Source organism: Mytilus edulis, chromosome 6, assembly GCF_963676685.1.
Source record: "Mytilus edulis chromosome 6, xbMytEdul2.2, whole genome shotgun sequence".
Taxonomy (NCBI): Eukaryota; Metazoa; Mollusca; class Bivalvia; order Mytilida; family Mytilidae; genus Mytilus; species Mytilus edulis.
Window position 1 is genome coordinate 24448583 of NC_092349.1, and position 21048 is coordinate 24469630.

The following is a 21048-nucleotide window of genomic DNA, read 5'->3' on the forward strand; positions in this document are numbered from 1 at the left end:
AGCAATACGTGAAAAACGCTTAAAAAATAATTTTGAGTGGGAAAATATGAGTGGTTGCCATGGTAACAGACACACAATTTTTTGGTTGTTAAGCGTTGTAAAATCTTTCAAAAATCAGCTAAATCACCACATTTCAGAGCCTGATTATGAATACAATCATACATTTTACATTAATTTTCATATATAACATTGATAGAACTTGGTTTAAGCTTCATTTTAGTGAAGATTGCATGTCAGCCTAATTTGTAATTTTTTTGTAAAATTTTGTGAAAAAATGCATATTTTCAACTTTTCTGAAATTGGGAATTTTGCTCAATTACCACATTTTCTCTGGTGTTTTTCAGAAAAGTGCAAATGTGTACAGCATAGTTAGCACTGTAGTTATGAAGTTTGGATACTACTTTACCAAATTTAATAGAAAAATGTGTGGGATTTTTTTTAGTTTTATCACCATAGCAACCGATTTTTTCCTTGGAAACGGAGTTTTCATTTGCAGAATATTGCAGTTTAAGAGCTTAAATGTCCTGAATTTTTCATAACCGATAAGAAAAATACATAAAAGCTAACGAAAACTTTAAATAGCAATCGTTAAGTGTTGTTGACTTCAATTGTTACCACGGAAAGACATATTATCCATAGCATCATCCACCAAAAACCTGCATAAATAGAAATTTATGTACAAAAAAACATATAAATAAAGCGTTCAAATTGGAATATGACTTAAGTCTTTGCTTCACTCACAGTCTTGTCTGGAATTTTTTCTTCAGATTGTTCAATAAATGTAATATGTCATGAAACATTAGGGTTGGGGGGGGGGGGGAGCTTTGGAGAATGGGGGGAGGGTATAAGTTGATTTGTTTAAATGTTGCATACATTAGTAGATACTTGAAAAGATAATTGCGTTTCGTCGTCCGAAGAATCATTGGTTTTCGCACTTTAACTTTAGTTTAAGTTAATAGAAATCTATGAAATTTATACACACGGTTATTTACCACAAAAAGAAGGTTGGGATTGATTTTAAGAGTTTTGGTCCCAATAGTTTAGGAATTAGGGGCCAAAAAAGGGCCCATTTAGACATTTTTCTTGATTTTCACACAATAACTTCAGATTCAAACACAATGTTTAAGAACACAAAAGAAAGTTTGGAATTGATTTTGGGAGTTTTTGGTCCCAAAAGTTTAGGAATTAAGGGCCAAAAGGGGCCCAATTAAGCATTTTCTTGGTTTTCGCACCATAACTTTAGTATATGTAAATAGAAATCTATGAAATTTTAACACAAGGTTTATGACCATAAAGGAAGGTTAGGATTGATTTTGGGAGTTTTGGTCCCAACAGTTTAGTAATTAGGGACCAAAAGGGTCAAAATTAAACTTGAATAATTGGGGTTCTTAAATACTAGTATGCCGAATCTAAACTGTGAATGCATATTCTTAATTTTTGGTCCCGTTTTCAAATTGGTCTACATTAAGGTCTAAAGGGTCCAAAATTAAATTTACTTTGATTTTAACAAAAAATGAATTCTTGTGGTTCTTTGATATGATGAATCTAACTATGTATTTAGAATTAGGATATTGGACCATAATAGGTAAGTTTAAGTTCTTAGACCACATTCATTCTGTGTCAGAAAACTATGTTGTGTCAACTATTCGCAATCCAAATTCAGAGTTGTATCAAGGTTTAATGTTGTGTCCATACTGTTCAGGATTCGGACTCTGCGGTCGTATAAAGGGGTGCTCTGTGGAGCAACTGGTTTAAGGTTGACAGGTGATGAACTTCATGGGATTGCAAAAGCCGGGCCAACCTGGCTTATGGAAAGGCAAGATATATATGGCCCTAACAAACATAAGACAATTCTTAATTTCTTATGGCACACATCCGTCTGAGATGTTATTCCACCAGCTTGAATCACAAAATTGACCCGTAACATAATATTAACAAACCAATAATAGAATCATTCGGTCAATGCATTTCTAAACTGAAACTGAAGTGTGATGGACGGGTGGATAAAGAGGGAAAGGCAAATTGAACACATTTTAAGTTGGTGGTGATTTAAACAAAAAATAATAGGCAATGGGTGATAGCTAATATCGGAAGTCCAGTATAATGGAAATTCTCTTAATATATACATGTAGCTATTAACATATCATTAATAACTGCTTTGTTGTACTACTATCCCGCAAATGAAATTCATGATCTACGAGATAGACAAATAGAATACATCTACTAGGTTGGAATTGTGCTAATCCCGTTAAAAAAATTATGCTTTTACCGGCAAAACTATCAAATCAGAATTATCAAGCAGTTGGTCCAACAGCACATTAGTCCAACAGCCAATTAGTCTGACAACCCATTAGTACAACAACCCAATAGTACGACAATCCATTGCTCCGACAGCCCAATACTTCCACAATCCATAAGTCCAACACTTATCAAGTCAATCATAAGGGTAACAGGATAAAAAAAAAATGTCTGTCTGTATTATTAGATATAAAAACATGTTTTTAAAAAAATAACTCTGTATATATAACATCAGGCTTAGGTAGTTCGAATACTTTCTATATACTCAATTCGAAATCTGTATATAGAATAAAACAGAACAGAATATTTCATTTTTCCAAATTAAAGGGTCTATAAAGAGCATATAAACAACCAATGATGATGCAAACTACTGATGATACCTCGCCCAAATATTTCGTTGTTGAGTTTTGAATCTGAAAAAGCATCACACAGTATAGTTGACTAATATAAACCCCGAAACCAATTTTCAGAAATCTTTGTATTAAATTGTAGTTCTTCAGAAAAATATGACGATTTTTTTTTTAACTTGGCTGTCATGTAAAAAGTGTTTGGTAAACAGGAAGTGGTTGAGTGATGAATCTGAAAACATATAACACGATATAGCCGACTTCAATAAACCTTTCAGAAATCCTTGTAATGTAGTTCATGAAAAAATTCAACGAAAATATTCATGGGACGGAGGGATGAACTGGACGGACAGACAGACAGAGGAAAAACACTATACCACACTTTTTTTGAAGCGGCGGTATAATGATTGGAACAACATAAAGACTTTACAACAATAATAATATGATATAATTATCTTTATAGCACCATTAGCCTCAGTCACAATCTGAGCCAAAACAAAATAGAAAAGAACCCAACCAAATTTTTCAAATAACAGTCAGTATGAAGACATGTACTACATATTTCAAAAGAACTATATTTTAACAATACAATCGTCAGTATCCCCCATAATAGTCAAGTTTTCTTGTGTTAACATCGAGATGTGCTAGAAATGTGCTGAAAGAGTTCCTCCCTCAAATTGTTATGAAGTGAGCATTCGATTGAAAAATGACACTCATCCTCAACTCTATCAGCTGTACATTACGATTTTTCAATTCTTAATGTAATGGGTGAGCATTGATTCTTAACTAACATATGCACTACCTTTCTTAAAATCTACGGAAACGTATTAGCGCCACACATTTTTTTAAATTTTTCTTCCAATGTTTGCGTTACAATGCAAAACTTTGCGAAATAATGCAAACCTTTGTTTTATCTTATTTCTTATTTAAGATTCAAAGGAAACAGTTGTTATTAATAGAGGAGGCTGTATATATTAAAATGTATCACTATTGTAGTCATTGCAAAGTAAAATCATTGAATAATTAGATCATATATCATTGACTTCAATAATGAGCAGAATAATATAAGAAAATGTGGTATGAATGCCAATAAGAAAACTCTTCATCTAAGTCACTATTCCTAAAAGTAAACCATCATAGGCCAAAGTACGGTTTTCAACACGGAGCATTAGCTTACACTGCATGAACAACAAACTATAAAAGCCCCCCAGAAACGATATCCTTCTTCTATGGTATATATATATGTTGTACCGACTTTCTGTGCTGTGTCTGATGACTTTTAGCACCTGGTGTAAAACAAGAGAAAGTTCTAGTAAATATTGATGTTTATTATTTGAAATCAGTAATCAAAGTGCTACAGATTTTACACAATAAAATAGCAAGTCTCACTTGATAATAAATTTAGAATTTCACAAATGAACTAAATTAAGGGACATAACTCTATGCAAATTTTAACTAATTAAACAAAACTTGCCCAAACTCTATTTTATCAAGTGAAAGAGCTTTACAAAACTTTACGTACAGGTTAATGCATAATACAATATGTTAAATAAACCGAATCATTTCAACTAAAAAGAATACTTAATTTAAAATGTTTTGTATAATCAGTTCAGTTCAGTTTCTTGTATATTCCTCCATTAAATGTGGAGCACTACCCAAAGGGTATAGTTTGAGCAACTATTTACACCTTAAAACATAGGGAAACAATTAATTAAATTATATACAGATGACTGAATTTGGTTATAATGATCACTAAATAATAGATATCATAATTAATTCATAGGATTGTCATCATAAAGTTTTTAATAACTTGTTGCTATGGAAATAATAAACCTTTAAAATTAATAAAATCTTTGCCAAACTATTTCTATATTTAATCGCATAAAATCTAATACCAAATACAATTTATTTCTGAATAAATTGGTATGTAATATAACTTTGCATAATTCCTAAACAGTATTTACTCTTTTTACAAAATATTAAAATAAAGAATATACCCATGTTGCTTAGCAACAACATGTACTTCTGTCACGAGTTCCGTGTATGAGTGTTATACAATAAAATTAACTAAATTCAATTTAAATATAAGTTCAAAAGTCAATTCAAAATGTTCAAACTATTTTGTAAACAAACTGAAATCTTGCGGACAAGTGTCGCTTTCCAAAACCTAATTTATGAACTAAATAAGCAATCTATATACAAAATATAAAAACACAACTTACAGAATAATAAAGAAGAATATAAGGTCTCATGTCTATGTTATTTAGCTTTCGATTTAACTCTTAATCATGCTTTCTCAACAAAAGACATTTCTCCCGGCAAATAAAAGTTACAAATTATCTCCCCTGGACATTGTAATACTTAAAGTTAATACGGATACAATATGAAATATTTCCGGACTTTAAATAATCTTTTACGAATAACTATTATAAAATTAACTAAATGTTTCTAAACATAAAATAGATTTGAATTAATCACTTCTTGAAACGTTTTCCAATTGTTTACATAAATAAAAAGCATCGCGTCCTTAGCGTAACCAACATAAAAATAATTAATCTCAATGGAAACAAATAAAATCTTTACAAAATATATACAAATAATTTAAGTGAATTTCTTAAATGAATTTTAACTTTAGTTAGCTTTTCCAAAAATATAAGGTAATTTAAACTCTTTAATTTAAATAAAACAAAAAATACAAAATATATATTTCAACTTACCTGGTGTAAAACAAGAGAAAGTTCTAGTAAATATTGATGTTTATTATTTGAAATCAGTAATCAAAGTGACCGTTGAAAACATAGATTGTTTCCATGCGGGCGTGGTCACATGATCACTGATTTCTTAACTTTCTCCTGTTTTCACCAATCAAAAATTACCTTGTAATTTAGCTCCCTTGACCACAACCTATTTTCACTGGTTGGTCAATAATCCAGTCATGGGTGACAGGTGTTATAAACAATTTCACACATGAGTAATAGGAAAAGGTTGTTTAACAAAAGCCTTAATTTACATGTAAGGTACATAATCCAAAGTAAATAATTTAGCACTTACATGTCTCTTTGTTATCCGTCTTAATTACGTAATCTAAATATTAAAGTTGTATGTCATTCTTCTTTATCAAAAATTAACATTCCAAAAATAATGTAACTTATGTAAGGAGAAATTTTAGAAAATAAAATAAAATTTAAACTTCAAAATACTTTAACTCAAATTGTAAAAATTGAATAATTTTCACTTAAGTTTTGGTCTGTTATATTAAAATTTTGTCTTTGGCAATTCATAATTTTTCTATAACAACTCTTCCTCAACCTCACTAAGCTTTGTCCCAAAGCTTGAATTTGAAACATCATCTGAACTGATAAAATAAAAATAATAATTATATATATATATACATGTAAAAAGAATAAAAGTATGATAAACATAATGTAAAAGTTCATATAGAGTCAATGTTTATATATCACAATCATGTGAATGTAGTTTTGTGATCTAATGCCCATAAAATACTTAAGTTAAAAAATTAAAAATACATATATGTATGGTCATAATTGCAGATATTCAATAAGACACTTCCAAAATTTCAAAGTATGTATGTTAATACACTTGTAACGGGTGTACAACTTGATATATGATCTAATTATTCAATGATTTTACTTTGCAAATATGCATTTAATAAGTATTACGGCACCAATTTGCATATGAGGAGGAAGATTAACACTTCACACTAAAATATGTGTGTTTTAAAAATAGTACTGATGCAGTTTTCCAATAATGAAAAATCAAGTAAACCAGGTGTTTTAGTGCAACAGAAAAGTCAAAGTACCAATACATTTTCATATTAATAGGCAATATAACAATATAAAATTCAAATATAAAACATGAAAATGAATGATTTCTTATATGCTCACTCCTTGTAAGCGCATGATCTGCAATCTCACGATCTGCAATCTCTATGACATAATGTAATCTAAAAATATGTTTAATATAACTGTGTTCTAAATCCTACAAAAAGAAATAAACTAAATATTAATACACTCCAATAATTAACTCCTCCACTTTGGCTCTCGGTAACATTTCACTGAACACTTAACTTCATCATACATAACTATAATATTGGAATGGATTCTAGTTTCTCAGGACACTAAATTGCTAAAATAAAAAAAAAAGAAGATGATTAGTCGAATGAGCACGGCCGTACTCTAGCACTACTGACAACAAAACACATATGCATTCTGTTAGGTTTGACTTCACATCATAATTTGCCTATCAAATTTCTGAAATTAGAAAAAAAATGTTAATCAAAGGGTCAAATAATTAAAGAAAGGTCCACTGCGCAGATTCGAAACTGGAGTTCAATCCAGATTATTTGAATGTAAGTGAGTTATTCGCCATCAAAGCTTTATCTGTGTTATTCCAGTGAAATTTTGTACAGTAATTTGTTTTCACCTATGGCCTCGTAAAATATTTTTTCTGTTTTCTCCTCCTTCCTCTCCTAGTTTTCCTTGTAAAATATTCTTGTATCAAGCCCTCTCCTATATTCTGTTTTGGTTCCCATGTCGGTTTGGAATCATCTTTCCATTTCACAAGAAAATATTGTATTCCTCTTGTTTTCCGGTTATTTAGTAGTTTCTCAACCTCATGAAACGTATCATCAATAACATTGTTTGGTTCATCTCCATTCTCACTGTTAGTAACTGAATCTGTACTCTCATCGTCTGCAATTTGATCATCTTGATCATTATCTGCAGGTTGGTTATTTTGCGCATCGGGTGGATTATCTGGAACTGGACGTTCTGGAGCTTGTGGCGGATCACGGAAATCAGTGGGATCCACATATTGCCTAAGATTGCTCGCATTGACCATAGATTTATGTTCCTTCTGGTCACTGCAGCGTCTTAATTTATATGTGAAATTCGGCCCACAGTCAGTTATGTAATAAGGACCATTAAATTTATCAACTAATTTTGGTGAACGACCGACAGGGACTACATGTTCTTTAAGTAAAACTTTATCTCTAAGCCTAAATTGTGGAATTTTGGTATTTTTGTCGTATCGTTCTTTCATTTTTGCTTGTTTAAGCTTAATATTTTCAGCAGCCAAATCTTGGGTAATTTTGAGGTTTGAAATTATTTCTTCTAAATGGTGTTTTGCATCTTTTGACAGATTGTCTTTTGGCAAAACAGATGTGTCAAAAGGTAAGTTCATCTCCTTGCCGAACACCATTGAGAAGGGAGAATACTCTGTTGATTGAGTTGACGGAGAATTTCTAAAAGCCATTAAAATACCAGGGAGTTTATTTGGCCAATTGTTCTGGTCCTTATCACTATAAGCTCTGACTGCCTGTATCAGTGTGCTATTGGTCCTTTCCACTAATCCATTTGTTTGAGGATGGTATGAACTTGTATGATGCCTTGTAATATTCAACATTTCACACAAAGCATTCACCAAATTCGATACAAAATTTCGACCAAGATCTGTAACTAGACACTTCATTGCACCGTAACGACTAATAATCTCACGAAATAAAACCTTTGCAACCTCAGAAGCTTCTTGAGTTTTCATAGGAAAGGCCTCACTCCATTTAGAAAAAGAATCTACTAAAAGCAACACATAAGAATAACCTTCATTAGTTTTACTGAGTTTCAGAAAATCCATATGCCATCTTTCAAAGGTTGTGTCAACTGGCAGAGGATTAAGAGGTGGTTTCTTACCCTTTGTATCTCTTTTAATTCTCTGACAGCGATCACATGATCGAATGTAGTTTTCAATACTTTGGTGCATTTTAGGCCAAAAGTACTTAAGCCTCAAAGCATGATAAACACGTTCGATCCCAAGATGTGCACCACCTACGAAACTATCATGATAACTTAAAAGAGCATCCTCTCTAAGAGCTTGAGGGAGACATAATTGTTTAATCCACTTTTCACCATTGTCAACTCTGACTCTCTTCTGAAACCATTTATACAAAACATTATTACAGATAGAGTAATCTTGAGCAGATTTTTGAACTTTTGAACTCTGATCATTGTCTGCAGGAAGAATACCCTGAGTAAGAAATTTGTACATATTTCCAAAATCATGACAATTTTGTTGCAACTTTGCAATAGCAGGAAGGTTTGACAATTCTGGTCTGGCAATAACGGGATCTAATGGAGCAACCATAGTGTAATCATCATAAAAGAATTCCACGTGGATACTCTCAAAAGTCTTATCATTGCCACTAGCTTCTGTTCTAGTATTCACTTCAGATACCTTTACAGCTGCGACTTCATTTTCATCGTCAGGCTGTTCAGGATATGAGCGTCTACTGAGAGCATCAGCTACTTGATTGTTACAACCTTTTCTATACTTAATCTCAAAATTGTAATGCTGCAAGTCCATTGCCCATCTTGTAAGTTTACCTGTATTTGCCTTCTGATTCATGAGATATGTCAAAGCTTTGTGATCAGTATATATAGTGAATTTGCCAGTAGCAAGATAAGTGTTAAATGTTTTTACACCTTGAACTACTGCATAACACTCTTTTTCAGTTGTATTCCAAACCTGTTCAGTTTTGGATAAACTTTTACCACCAAAAGCAATGACACGCTCTTTTCTCTGACTGTCTAATTGACCTAGAACAAAACCAATAGCTGAATTTGAAGCATCACAAGTCAGCATAAAGGGTTTATTCATGTCAGGGTAAGCCAGGACAGGAGGTGTTAATAAAGCTTGTTTTAAATTGTCAAAAGCTACTTGACAATCCCTATTCCATTTAAAACTTCTTTCTTTTTCCTTCTTTAACAACCCATTTAAAGGAGTGGCAATCTTAGAATATGAATCAACAAAGCGTCGATAATAATTGCACATTCCCAAAAATGAGCGGACCTGTTTTTGTCTTGTAGGGACAGGAAAAGTACTAATAGCTTTTGTCTTTTCAGGATCCACCTTAATACCTTCTTTTGAAATGATGTGCCCTAAGTATTTCACCTCTTTTGCTGCAAACACACATTTGCTTGGTTTCAATGTGAGATTTGCATCACGAAGACGAGTGAAAACTTGTTCTAGATGCGAAAGATGCTCTTCAAAACTCCTACTAAATACCAAAATATCATCCACATAAACTAAAACAAATTGCCAATTAAGACCACGTAAAACATTAGACATGAGCTGTTGAAAACTTATAGGAGCATTTTTAAGACCAAAAGGCATTCTCAGAAATTCATAGACACCATTGCGAGTTATAAAAGCTGATTTATGTCTGGTTTCCTCGTCCATCTCGACTTGCCAAAATCCACTGTGAAGGTCGAGACAACTCAGAATTTGAGGCTGCACTTCACCAATCGTGTCAAATACGTTTTCTAGTCGTGGAATTGGAAAGGACGAATTTTTTGTTTGAAGGTTCAATTTTCTAAAGTCCACACAAAATCTGTACTGCTGAGGCTGACCCGGTGCAGTTTTCTTTTTCACTAATATAACAGGTGAATGATACTCACTAGTTGATTCTTTAATGATGTTGTTTTTCTTCATTTCAGCCAAATGTCTTTCTGTTTCTTTGTGCATATGAGGAGACTGGTTATAGAATCCCATTTTGACTGGTCTGGAATCCCTAAAAGTTTCAATTCTGTGTTTGTACCTATTAGTAAAACCTAATTCAGATAAATTAGTAGCAAAAATATCTCTATAAGAAGCTAGAAATGTCTGCATTTTCTGTCTCTGGTCAGAATTCAAATCAGATGTGCTGAAATCAAAATTAATAGGTTCCTTGGCTTCCTTAGTTTGCTGTAAACTAGCAACAGATGGCATGTTGTTACATGTATCTAAATCATGAATACAATTTGAATCAATGTCTGATACAGAAGCAAGCACTTTTGTTGCGGGAATGTGTATTTTCTGATTTGTAGGATTCATCAATCTTATGACCGCTCTTATCTTAATAATTTTGACCAAACATTTAGCACTCGTAAGATTGGAATCCGCTAAATTACTTACTGGTTCCAAAAGAACTATTTCTCCTGAATTTCTTTTTGAAATTTTGACACCAACATTCATTTCACAAAATGGAGAAATAGTGACAGGGTAATACGTTCTAGCAAGGCCAGTACTAGAAGTCTGTATCATACATACTTTAGGAATATCAGCATTTTCCTTATCTGGTACCTGTAAAACACTTTTAGAAAAATCAATATTAATCTTGTTTGCATGTAAAAAATCCCAACCTACTATAAAAGAATGATGTAGCCCATCCAGAACATAAACATGATAATTAAAAACAGCACCTTTAAATGAAATTGGTAAATTAACTTTTCCTAGCACTTGTAACCTATGTCCACTTACACCTTTAATTGATGGAATATCTGATTGTGAAAGTTTATCAGAAAGGGCCAACTTGCTATAAAAATCAAAGCTACAGCAAGTAATTTCTGCACCAGTATCAATCAATGCATGTGTTTTTCTGCCATTGATATCAATAATTGATGTATTTTTCTGCATAGGCAATACCAAATTTACCTCTGCAAAAGAATTTCTACCTCTGTGCCTATCCTTTGACAAATGCCTAGGGACAGGCGCGAATCCCTAGCGGTGAAAAGGGGGGTTTTGACCAGATTTTTGTGAACCTCTGCATTTACGACCATAATGCCCTATCTTATGACAATTAAAACACTCTTTATTTCTTGCTGGGCAATTAGTACCACAAAACATACCACAATTTTCACATGAACCATCATCTTGTTGTTGTTGTTGCTGCTGCTGGTGATATGGATTCTGTACTGCTGCTGGCATTGGTTGGCTGTACTGTTGTCCATTATACACTACTGGCTGTTGTTGAATGTACTGTTGTTGCGGTACAAAAGCGTGTTGTTGTTGGTAACCCTGTCCTTGTCGATAGTTTGGTCTTGGTTTGTTGTACCTGGGTTTGTTCTGTTGTTGAGGCTGGTTTGGTTTTGCCATGTTAATCGAGGTATGTAGTCTTCTAATTTCCTCTAATGGTTCCTGCATCTTGGCCTCCAGTATTGCTGCAATCGTATCAGCAGTTAAGAAAAATTATGAATTGCCAAAGACAAAATTTTAATATAACATATATAAAAAAAATTATTTATTACAAAGAAAATTGAGTAAATTGCGGTTATACGGAAAACCAAAACATCAACCCTGCTTATATAGCTATAACCCAATATAAATATACTACCAAAGTAAGCTCTCATTTGTGTAAAGTAGGTTGGCAAGAAATATATATAGAATGGAGATGTTTTATTGATAAAATTATGTTCTCTCTATTTAAATTGCTATCCAAGCATCTTAAAAATACTTCATTAGTATATTGAAATGAAAATTCAATGACTAAATTTCTATCAAAGAATCTTGATCATATTCTGAGATTCAAAAAAAAAATGTTTCCTTATTTAAAATTCATTTTAAAGCAGAAAGATAAAGGAGTAGGTCCAGTAAGACCCCATTTTGGCCCCAAAATATAGCAGTTTTACAAAATTGTTAAAATGTAAACTTTTAGATATTTATTGTACAGTAGACTGGTCCTGCTACATGAAAATGGGCTGTTTTTGACAATGCAATGCACAAATATCAGGTACTAGCACCATTAAGTCAGGCTAAATTACAGAATCTTCACAATTCTAGCATTATGTTAAATTTTAGACGGTTTTCGTGTGAAACGAAAGTGGCCGCATTCGTGTTCATCATTAATATTAAAATGTAGGTTGTATTTTATGATAATAGATAACATATATAAAGATTGAGGATGAACACGAATGCGGCCACTTTCACTTTTGACGAAAACCATCTGAAAAGTGACATTTTTTGGCATATTTGGTAGATTTTTCATAATTGAGCGTGAATCGGGTCGTTTTAAATGACAAAATCAGTTTAAATCTTTCACATAAACTAATTGATACAAATGAAATAGACACTTAAGTGTTTAAAAAGTTGTCAAAATCCTTCGTAACCCAGTAAACACACGACGTACTCCCAACGTTGGTTAATGGTCGTCTGAACGTCATGTCTTGATTGTACGTCGTACCAACGTTGTGAGAACGTAAAAACCCAACGTTGGATGCAGACGTAGAGACGACGTTATAAAATTACGTCGGCTTTACGTAAATTTAGTACCCTGTCAGGACGTAACATTTTATTACGTTGTGACAACGTGCTTATAACTGTCATAATTCGACGTAACATTTTGTTACGTTCTGTCAACATTATAATAACGTAGTGAACAGACCCTGTAAATACCAGCTGACACATTAAAATCTGGTTTTATGGGATAATTTTGTGGTTATGAGTCTTACTAAATACATCATTCACCTTCATTTAAATGTGCTAACGATTTTTTCGATTTTCAAAATATCCCCCCTTTTTCCCCGCACAGACATACTTAAAATTATTTGCACCAAAATATCAAAGAAAATATTACAAATTCAAATTAAATGTTCTCATATAAATATTTTATATGAAAATTTATTGTTTACTATATACCATTATCAAGTTTTGTCATTTATTATTTTTAATAATTTTATAATCGTTTTATAATAGTGCACGTTCAGCAGTCCTCGGGTTTTACCGCCGGATACTACGAAAACTCTGAGCATGCGCACTTTTACCGCCTGAATTTTGAAAACAGTGATAAAAGTTGCAGTGAAATATTTATCTCGATTCAGATTCCAGAACAAAGAAAAAGGTAAAATATAAATTGCACATTACTTCAAAAAGGTTTTCCATGATTACAACAAGTATAATTCAAGAAAATATAACATCTGTTGCCGTGTAGGGCGCCTCGTTCAAATCTGTTGACTCATTGACTGGTTACCGAGTTGAAATATGATACTTCTTCTTTTAATGTCAATATATTATTGCACTGGTACATTGTACAGGATATTAAAGCCAACATATGTGTTATATGAATCCATTTTTCAAACTTCTCCATTAACTTGTGTTGTTTTTTAAGAAATATTAAGTAATTGTCTATAGAAAGTAAAAAAGGGGGAGGGCAATACACCTTATCGCTATTTGTCCGCCATTGCTGGAAATCACACAGGTTCCCGTAAAATTTTGACGTCATAAAACAAAATGTCTGACGCCACAATGGAAAAGTGATTGTTGTTGACGTCAAAAGTTCAAGCGGACGGGTCAGCCGGGAATAGCGATAAGGTGTATTGTTTTCTCTCCATGATACCTCCTATAATCTTATATTTAAAAGCTGTAAGTGTTTTTTGCACTTATTTTTAAATATTGTCGGAATCATAAAAGTCTGATCAATATCACAAATGCGAAGCTACATTTTTTTTTTAGATATCTCTGTACATAACAAACTCGCCCCTTTACCTGATTGTAATCTCAGCACATTACAAACTTGCCACATTTAATACAATCTCAGCACATTACAAACTTGGCATATTACAAACTCGTCCTATTAATGATAATACTACATTGTACATGTATCACCAGTTGCAAGCGTGAAGACTGTATCACTGGTGGTCGTCCTAGACCTGCATGAAAGATTTGCCACTGAACATAACGAAACCAACAAACAATCAATGTTTTACTGGGTCTGACATAGGAATAGACAATTTTACCAATAAAAACTGTCATAGATAGGCGTCACAGAACTTTTTAAAAAAATCATTCCAAGATGTCATAATTATTTAGACCAAGATCCACGTACCAGTTGGGAAAAGTTGGTTAAAATTATCCTTTTATTAGGGTATAACCCAGTTTACTGGGGTTAAAAAAAACAGTATATAGGGAAGTCTTATTTGCTTTTCAATTTATGGTATGGAATGCATGTACATTTTTCACTTACCTGGTTCTCCCAAAGATTTGTTGGACTGACACACATGTAGTATGTACACAGACTGATCAATATAGAAAATAATTGATTGTATTTATGATATTTTCCAGAATCTTGTATAAAAATCCACAGATCCAATGTGTTATCATGTGTCTGAGGTTGTGGAATGCACTACAGTTACAATACTTACAATGTAAGCATGTACATGTACCAGATCAAAAAGATGGACCAAGATATAAAAAGGTAAACATCATGATCAGTTGATCAGCTCTTTTTATGCCCTCCTTCACTGGGCCATATGGTTTTACTCTTGTACTGTATGTACATACATGTACATGAACATTGAACTCAAAATTGGTTTCTGAACTCTAACTTTAGTTTGCCTGAACCACATGTTATGACATTTATACACAAAGCTTGTTATCATAAAACGCAGATTTTGATTTTGGAGACCATCTGTTTAACTGTTCTTTATAAGTTACTAGTATGTCCTTCAATGATAACATCATTTGTGGCTCATGGACACTTTATTCTTTAATTAATTTTATATATTAAATTATAATTTGTTCATTTAAAGATAATAATACGATTGCGTTCATTGGCATATATGATATACACAACAGCCTGGGTGGATTTTGTTTTATCCACCGGCCCACCGTGAACAGCCCACCTGTGCCCACTCCAGCCATAATTCTTTTTTTTTGTAAGAAATATTGATTATAATTGCTTATCTGATTTTTTCAATTGATTGTAAGTTTGCAAGTCTTTTGATTTAACAAGCTAGAAATTTTACCCACCCGGTGCCCACTCCCACTGTGGACGGGTAGACAAAGCAAAATCCACCTGAGCTGTAGTGTAAGGTCTTGCTGTTATGATGTGAATAATAAATTTATTAACATGTCAGATTAAAATATAAGGTAAAATCCTAATAATATCTTAAATTAATTGATGAATGACAATTTTGAGAAACCATACTTCCTTTTAATACGCCCGTTTTAATACGGGGTTGGTTGTTTTTGAAATACCATGATGCAAATTAAAGGGAGTGTTGTTCTTATATATTTTTTATTCTGTCTGTGCTGGGGATTAAAAAAAGGTTGTCCCTGGGGGTGGAAACAGTTTTATATGGAACAACCATAATTTCATTAACTTTCTTTTAAACAAGGACAAAGGTTAACCATGTTAACTAAAAGTTATAAATTATCATATTCTGCTGAAATTATGTTCAAATTTCTAACATACATTATCAAAATATGTATATAAAATTGGCAAAGATACAAACATCTCAGTAACAACACAGTATGATTATGAATCTGCAAGATTTATTATACCACCAACCCCGCATAAAAAAATTGATTGTGTTTAAACAAGGATATTTTTTAAGAACTGCTGTTCTTCCTAAGTTGGGATAAAAAAAAACTATTTTATAATTTATGATTTTTTTTTTCAGAGACCGGAAACCAACACAACACCAGCTGATTAGAGGGCAGAAAACCAAAACTTTGAATGCCATGTATACAACCAACACAAGACTAGAATTTGGAATAAATTTTCAAAAAATCAGAAACATACTATTATTTTATTATTGGTTCATGTACATAAGAAAAAAGAAGTCCTAACTTTTGGATAGGTCTTTCTCTGGTTTGTCAATGGAAAAAAGCAATAGTTAATTTGATTGAATTTCAGTTATTTTCTTCATTTTGGGATATTTTTAGAAGTGTGTATAAGTTGATCATGTGGTCTAGTTGGATGGCTGCTGTGCAGGCGATTTGGTGTCACGATATCATAGTAGCATGATCGAATTTGAAAGCAAATTTACAGACCTAACATAGTAATAGGTTGATGTTAAGACGAGTTGTATAATTTGTGTAGAAATATATATTTGTAAACTACAGACTTTGGGGACTTTTCCAAAAATTTTTCGTAGCCTGTTCTTGTGTGGGGAATCCAGCTGAATGATTCTACAGTAAATAGTAAGGTATATGTGGTAGTTTTTCGTACTTCTGAATAATTCATTAAAAAATGTTTCCATTGTCAAAATGAAATCTACATTCTAAAATTTCCACCGTCATATAGTGAAACTATTAGTCTAGGACACTGAAACCCTAAACATTTAGAAGCATGTACCAAAGTGTCATGTTGAAGGCTGTACATTTACCATGATTGCTAACATATTTCATATTTGATTTTAGGACAGAGGGTTGTCTCATTGGCCATCATACAAAATCTCGCCTTTTGAATAGTATTAATTTATGTGTTAAATTTTTGAAGGAAAGTTGCTTTTGTTAAATGGAAATGTGTAAATCTTGTACATTAGTATTGCAAAAAAAAAACTAAGACTTTAACCTTAAAACTGTGTGAATCATGAATTGGAAAAAATACATTTGATATTTAAACCTGACTAAAAGGTAAAAAAAAACCACTGTTGTGACTATATTGGAATCTGCTGGCAGTTTGGAAGTAAAGCATTTATCAACATTTTTGTCGTTTGTTTATGTAATTTATAGGTGTTTCTTGTTTTTTTTATATATATTATATATATAGATTAGGCTGTTGGTTTTCCTGTTTGAATGGTTTTACACAAGTTATTTTGGAGCCCTTTATATCTTGTTGTTTGGTGTGAGTCAAGACTCCGTGTTGAAGGCCGTACCTTGACCGTTAATGGTTTACTTTTATTAATTGTGATTTGGATGGAGAGTTGTCTTATTGGCACTCATACCACATCTTCCTATATCTGTTGTGTCCATCTTTCCTACATTGAAAATTTTACAACTAAAAAAACAGGTGAAAAGAAGAAAAAATAGACCCTGTTTACTTCTTCAATGAAATGTTATTGCTCTTATCAATCAAATGAGGACAAGGGTCATTTACAGTTGAGTTGCAACGTTGTCACAACGTCCTATGAAGGTCATAAATTACGTCACAAATTACGTTGTGCCAACGTTGTGTGGATGGTTGTCAGCACGTGCCTTGGAGTTCACAAAATAACGTTGTACCGACGTAATTTCACTACGTTGTCACAACGATAGTATTACATTGTCACGACGTAATGCCAACGTTGGATTGTTTACTGGGAAGATGAACCTGAAATTTGAGGCCAAAATCGGTCCTTACCGGACCTACTCCTTTGTCCATTTGACTTGGAGTTTCACAATTGTATGACATTATTTTGGATCTTTCAATTTAAATATAAGTGAATATCGATAGGGGATGATTAAAGGAATCAAAAGAGTAAAAAAATATAGAGATCAAGTTTACATTCTCAAAACTATCAAAGAATAATTTGAATTTAATAAGACTTTTACAGATTGCTTAATATCATTATACATGTAAAAGATTTATAAAAAGATAAATGGGGGTCAATGCCTTTTTTTTTTTGGTATTCAAATGAATAAAACCTGAGGTTTCCGAAAATGTGACAAAAATCAAAAACCCTGACAAGCGAACTGCAATATACCTTAACTAACCTCTGAAGCAAAACCCAAGTTATAGATAATCTATCTTGTATATATAAAATTTCTGAAAAAAAAAATTGATTCTATTTATAATCAGGCTCTCCGACCAAACATAATCTTTTCAAGAATCTACATGTATATCTTTAAAAAATAAACCTACCACCCCACCCCACCCCTTTTCTAACCTTCCAACCATAACATTACATTATATATTACATTTGTTGAACCTTATGAAATAAACAGAATAGACTGTAAGTGAAGCAAAGCAGTCATATTCCAATTTCAAAAAAAACTACCTCTATTTAATATGTATTTATTACATAAGTTTCTATTTATGCAATTTCAGAGTGGATGTTGCTATGGATAATAAGTGTTTCCGTGGTAACAATTGAAGTCAACAACACTTGACGATTGTAATTTAAAGTTTGCATTAGCTTTTATGTATTTTTCTTATCGGTTATGAAAAATTCAGGACATTTAAGCTCTTAAACTGCAATATTCTGCAAATGAAAACTCCGTTTCCAAGGAAAAAATCGGTTGCTATGGTGATAAAACTAAAAAAAATCCCACACATTTTTCTATTAAATTTGGTAAAGTAGTATTCAAACTTCATAACTACAGTACTAACTATTCTGTACACATTTGCACTTTTCTGAAAAACACCAGAGAAAATGTGGTAATTCAGCAAAAATCCCATTTTCAGAAAAGTTGAAAATATGCATTTTTTCACAAAATTTTACAAAAAAGTTACAAATTTGGTTGACATGCAATCTTCACCAAAATGAAGCTTAAACCAAGTTCTATCAATGCTACATATGAAAATTAATGAAAAATGCACGATTTGATTCATAATCAGGCTCTGAATTGTGGTGATTTAGCTGATTTTTGAAAGATTTTTCCATGCTTAACAACCAAAAACTTGTGTGTCCGTTACCATGGCAACCACTCATATTTTCCCACTCAAAATTATTTTTTGAGCATTTTTCATTTATTGCTTCTACTAGACCAATTATAGAAAAAATCTGAAACATTCATGTATCGCACGCTGCCTGGTTCTTACAAAGAGCTGTACTTAAATTATCTCTGTGTAAACAGTTCATATGTTCAATAGTTAACTTGTGTATCTATTAAAAAAAACGTTTTATGTAATTTGTGGTTACAAAAGCACGACTTAATTATACACTTAACATGAATTAGTCATTTGTGTCTTAAATGCATTTTACCTTTTTTACCTTGAGTGCTTTGTGTGTCTCATAAGTCTTTATAAGCTTGGTTCTGATTTTGTTTATGTGATTGTACTTGTAAATATTTAATTTTGTGTAAGATGTGACACTTTAATAAAATAAATTTTTCTGATCTTTATCTATCTTTTCATTTGAGTCTTAAATGTCACAATGCACACTGACATGGCTAACGTAAGTGAAAAGTAAAATCACAAAAATACTGAACTTAGAGGAAAATCAATTCGGAAAGTCCATAATCACATGGCAAAATCAAATAACAAAAAGCATAAAAAACAAATGGACAAGAACTGTCATATTCCTGACTTGGTACAGGCATTTTCAAATGTAGAAATTGGTGGATTAAACCTGGTTCCATAGCGCTAACCCTCTCACTTTGATGACAGATCAAAGACGGCCTGCAGAGTTATTGTGAAACTGCCAATTCTAGAGGTGGCGTGAATCAGATGTGAATACTAAACAATCCAAAGATCTTTTATACTACATACAATCTAAAATGTTTTCCTCTTGCAAAAGTATTAAAATATTTGACTTTTCTACACTTTACACAAGTATTCCCCAATCCAAATCAAAAGACATTTGAAAGAGTTGGTATTGCTTTGATTAATAAAAAAATATGGCCAACGTAGATACAAGTATCTTGTCTAAGGGAGGGATAAATTCTACTTTGTAAAGGATCACTCTAATTCAAACAAAAAATTCTCTGAAACTGGCATTATCAAGATATTTATATTTTTGAAAAAATCATGATAAAAACTTAATATTGACAGATTATTAAACAAATATAAGGTTTTGAATCAAAACACCCCTGCTACCTTTACTAGGATCAAAAGAAGCTTTATCGATCATACAAAATAGCAATGGGCATAAAAAAAACATCTTTTGTCGTTTATATTTTAAAAGATATCACGTGTCAAATTTTCGATTTGTAGGCTTTTTTAAAGAGTTTTTTTAAGTTTGGTTGTATCGGTAGAAAAATTATTTAAAACGGGAAAGCACAACCTCATTTTTACGGAAATGTTGTTAACCGTACCCGGAAATTTAGAAATGATTCTGGTAAACTTATCGCTCCTTCAAATAAACTTTTTCTGAAAGGTTACCAATTATACACTGTAATAAGATCATTTAATATTGTTTCATTGGTATGAATATTGTTTTTGTTATCAGTAAATTAAAAGGAAACTAGACCGTTGGTTTTCCCGTTTGAATGGTTTTACACTTGTAATGTAGGGGCCCTTTATAGCTTTTTGTTCGGTGTGAGCCAAGGCTCCGTATTGAAGGCCGTACATTGACCTATAATGGTTTACTTTTATAAATTGTTATTTGGATGGAGAATTGTGTCATTGGCACTCACACAACATCTTCTTATATCTAAATATTACTACAATGTTAAATTCTCACTCCTAAATTCGTCCGAATTTTATACATTTCTAATCTATCTACATGGCTAAATGTAATAGGGAAGTCAAAATGTAGGCTTGGTTTGCTCGCAGTAACTTAATATTTTCTGTGCGATACAAGATTTAATACAGATAATAACACATTACAAATATCTCTCAAGAAATACAAATCTAGCTTTTCTAAACCAAACCATTATAAATTAATGCAAATAATATACTCTGCAGAACGTGTCGTACTTTGAAGTTACTGTGAGCACCTCGATACATATTATCCAACTTATATGGGACTATATGGGACTATATAACCCGACCCGTATTCCCGCCTAAGAAATGCCCGTGCAGTACTAGCTAAAGACTTATATGTAGATACCATCAAACCAGTTCTTCGAACTTGTTTTACAAACTTTATCTACAAACCACAGTTACTAAATATAAAAATAGATAAGGAAAAATCTAAATATAACGGAATAGAAATAAATGTATATACATATACAAATTCATGGATATTCAATCAGTCAAAACCTGTAT

At 32.2% G+C, this 21048-nt stretch overlaps 1 protein-coding gene and 1 long non-coding RNA gene across 2 annotated transcripts; one reads left to right on the forward strand and one right to left on the reverse strand.

The window, feature by feature from the left end:
- Positions 1-11198: 11198 nt before the first annotated feature.
- Positions 11199-11621, reverse strand: LOC139526299 (uncharacterized). The gene has a single exon (XM_071321428.1). The coding sequence runs from the start codon at positions 11619-11621 to the stop codon at positions 11199-11201; it is 423 nt and encodes a 140-aa protein (XP_071177529.1).
- A 1568-nt stretch (positions 11622-13189) lies between these two features.
- Positions 13190-15991, forward strand: LOC139527387 (uncharacterized). Its single transcript, XR_011665348.1, has 3 exons — positions 13190-13314; positions 14535-14667; positions 15875-15991. It is a non-coding gene; the product is annotated as an uncharacterized lncRNA (long non-coding RNA).
- Positions 15992-21048: the final 5057 nt, after the last annotated feature.

Coding starts and splice junctions, on each gene's coding strand:
- LOC139526299 (XM_071321428.1), bottom strand. CDS start 11,621: ATGCAGGAACCATTAGAGGAAATTAGAAGACTACATACCTCGATTAAC.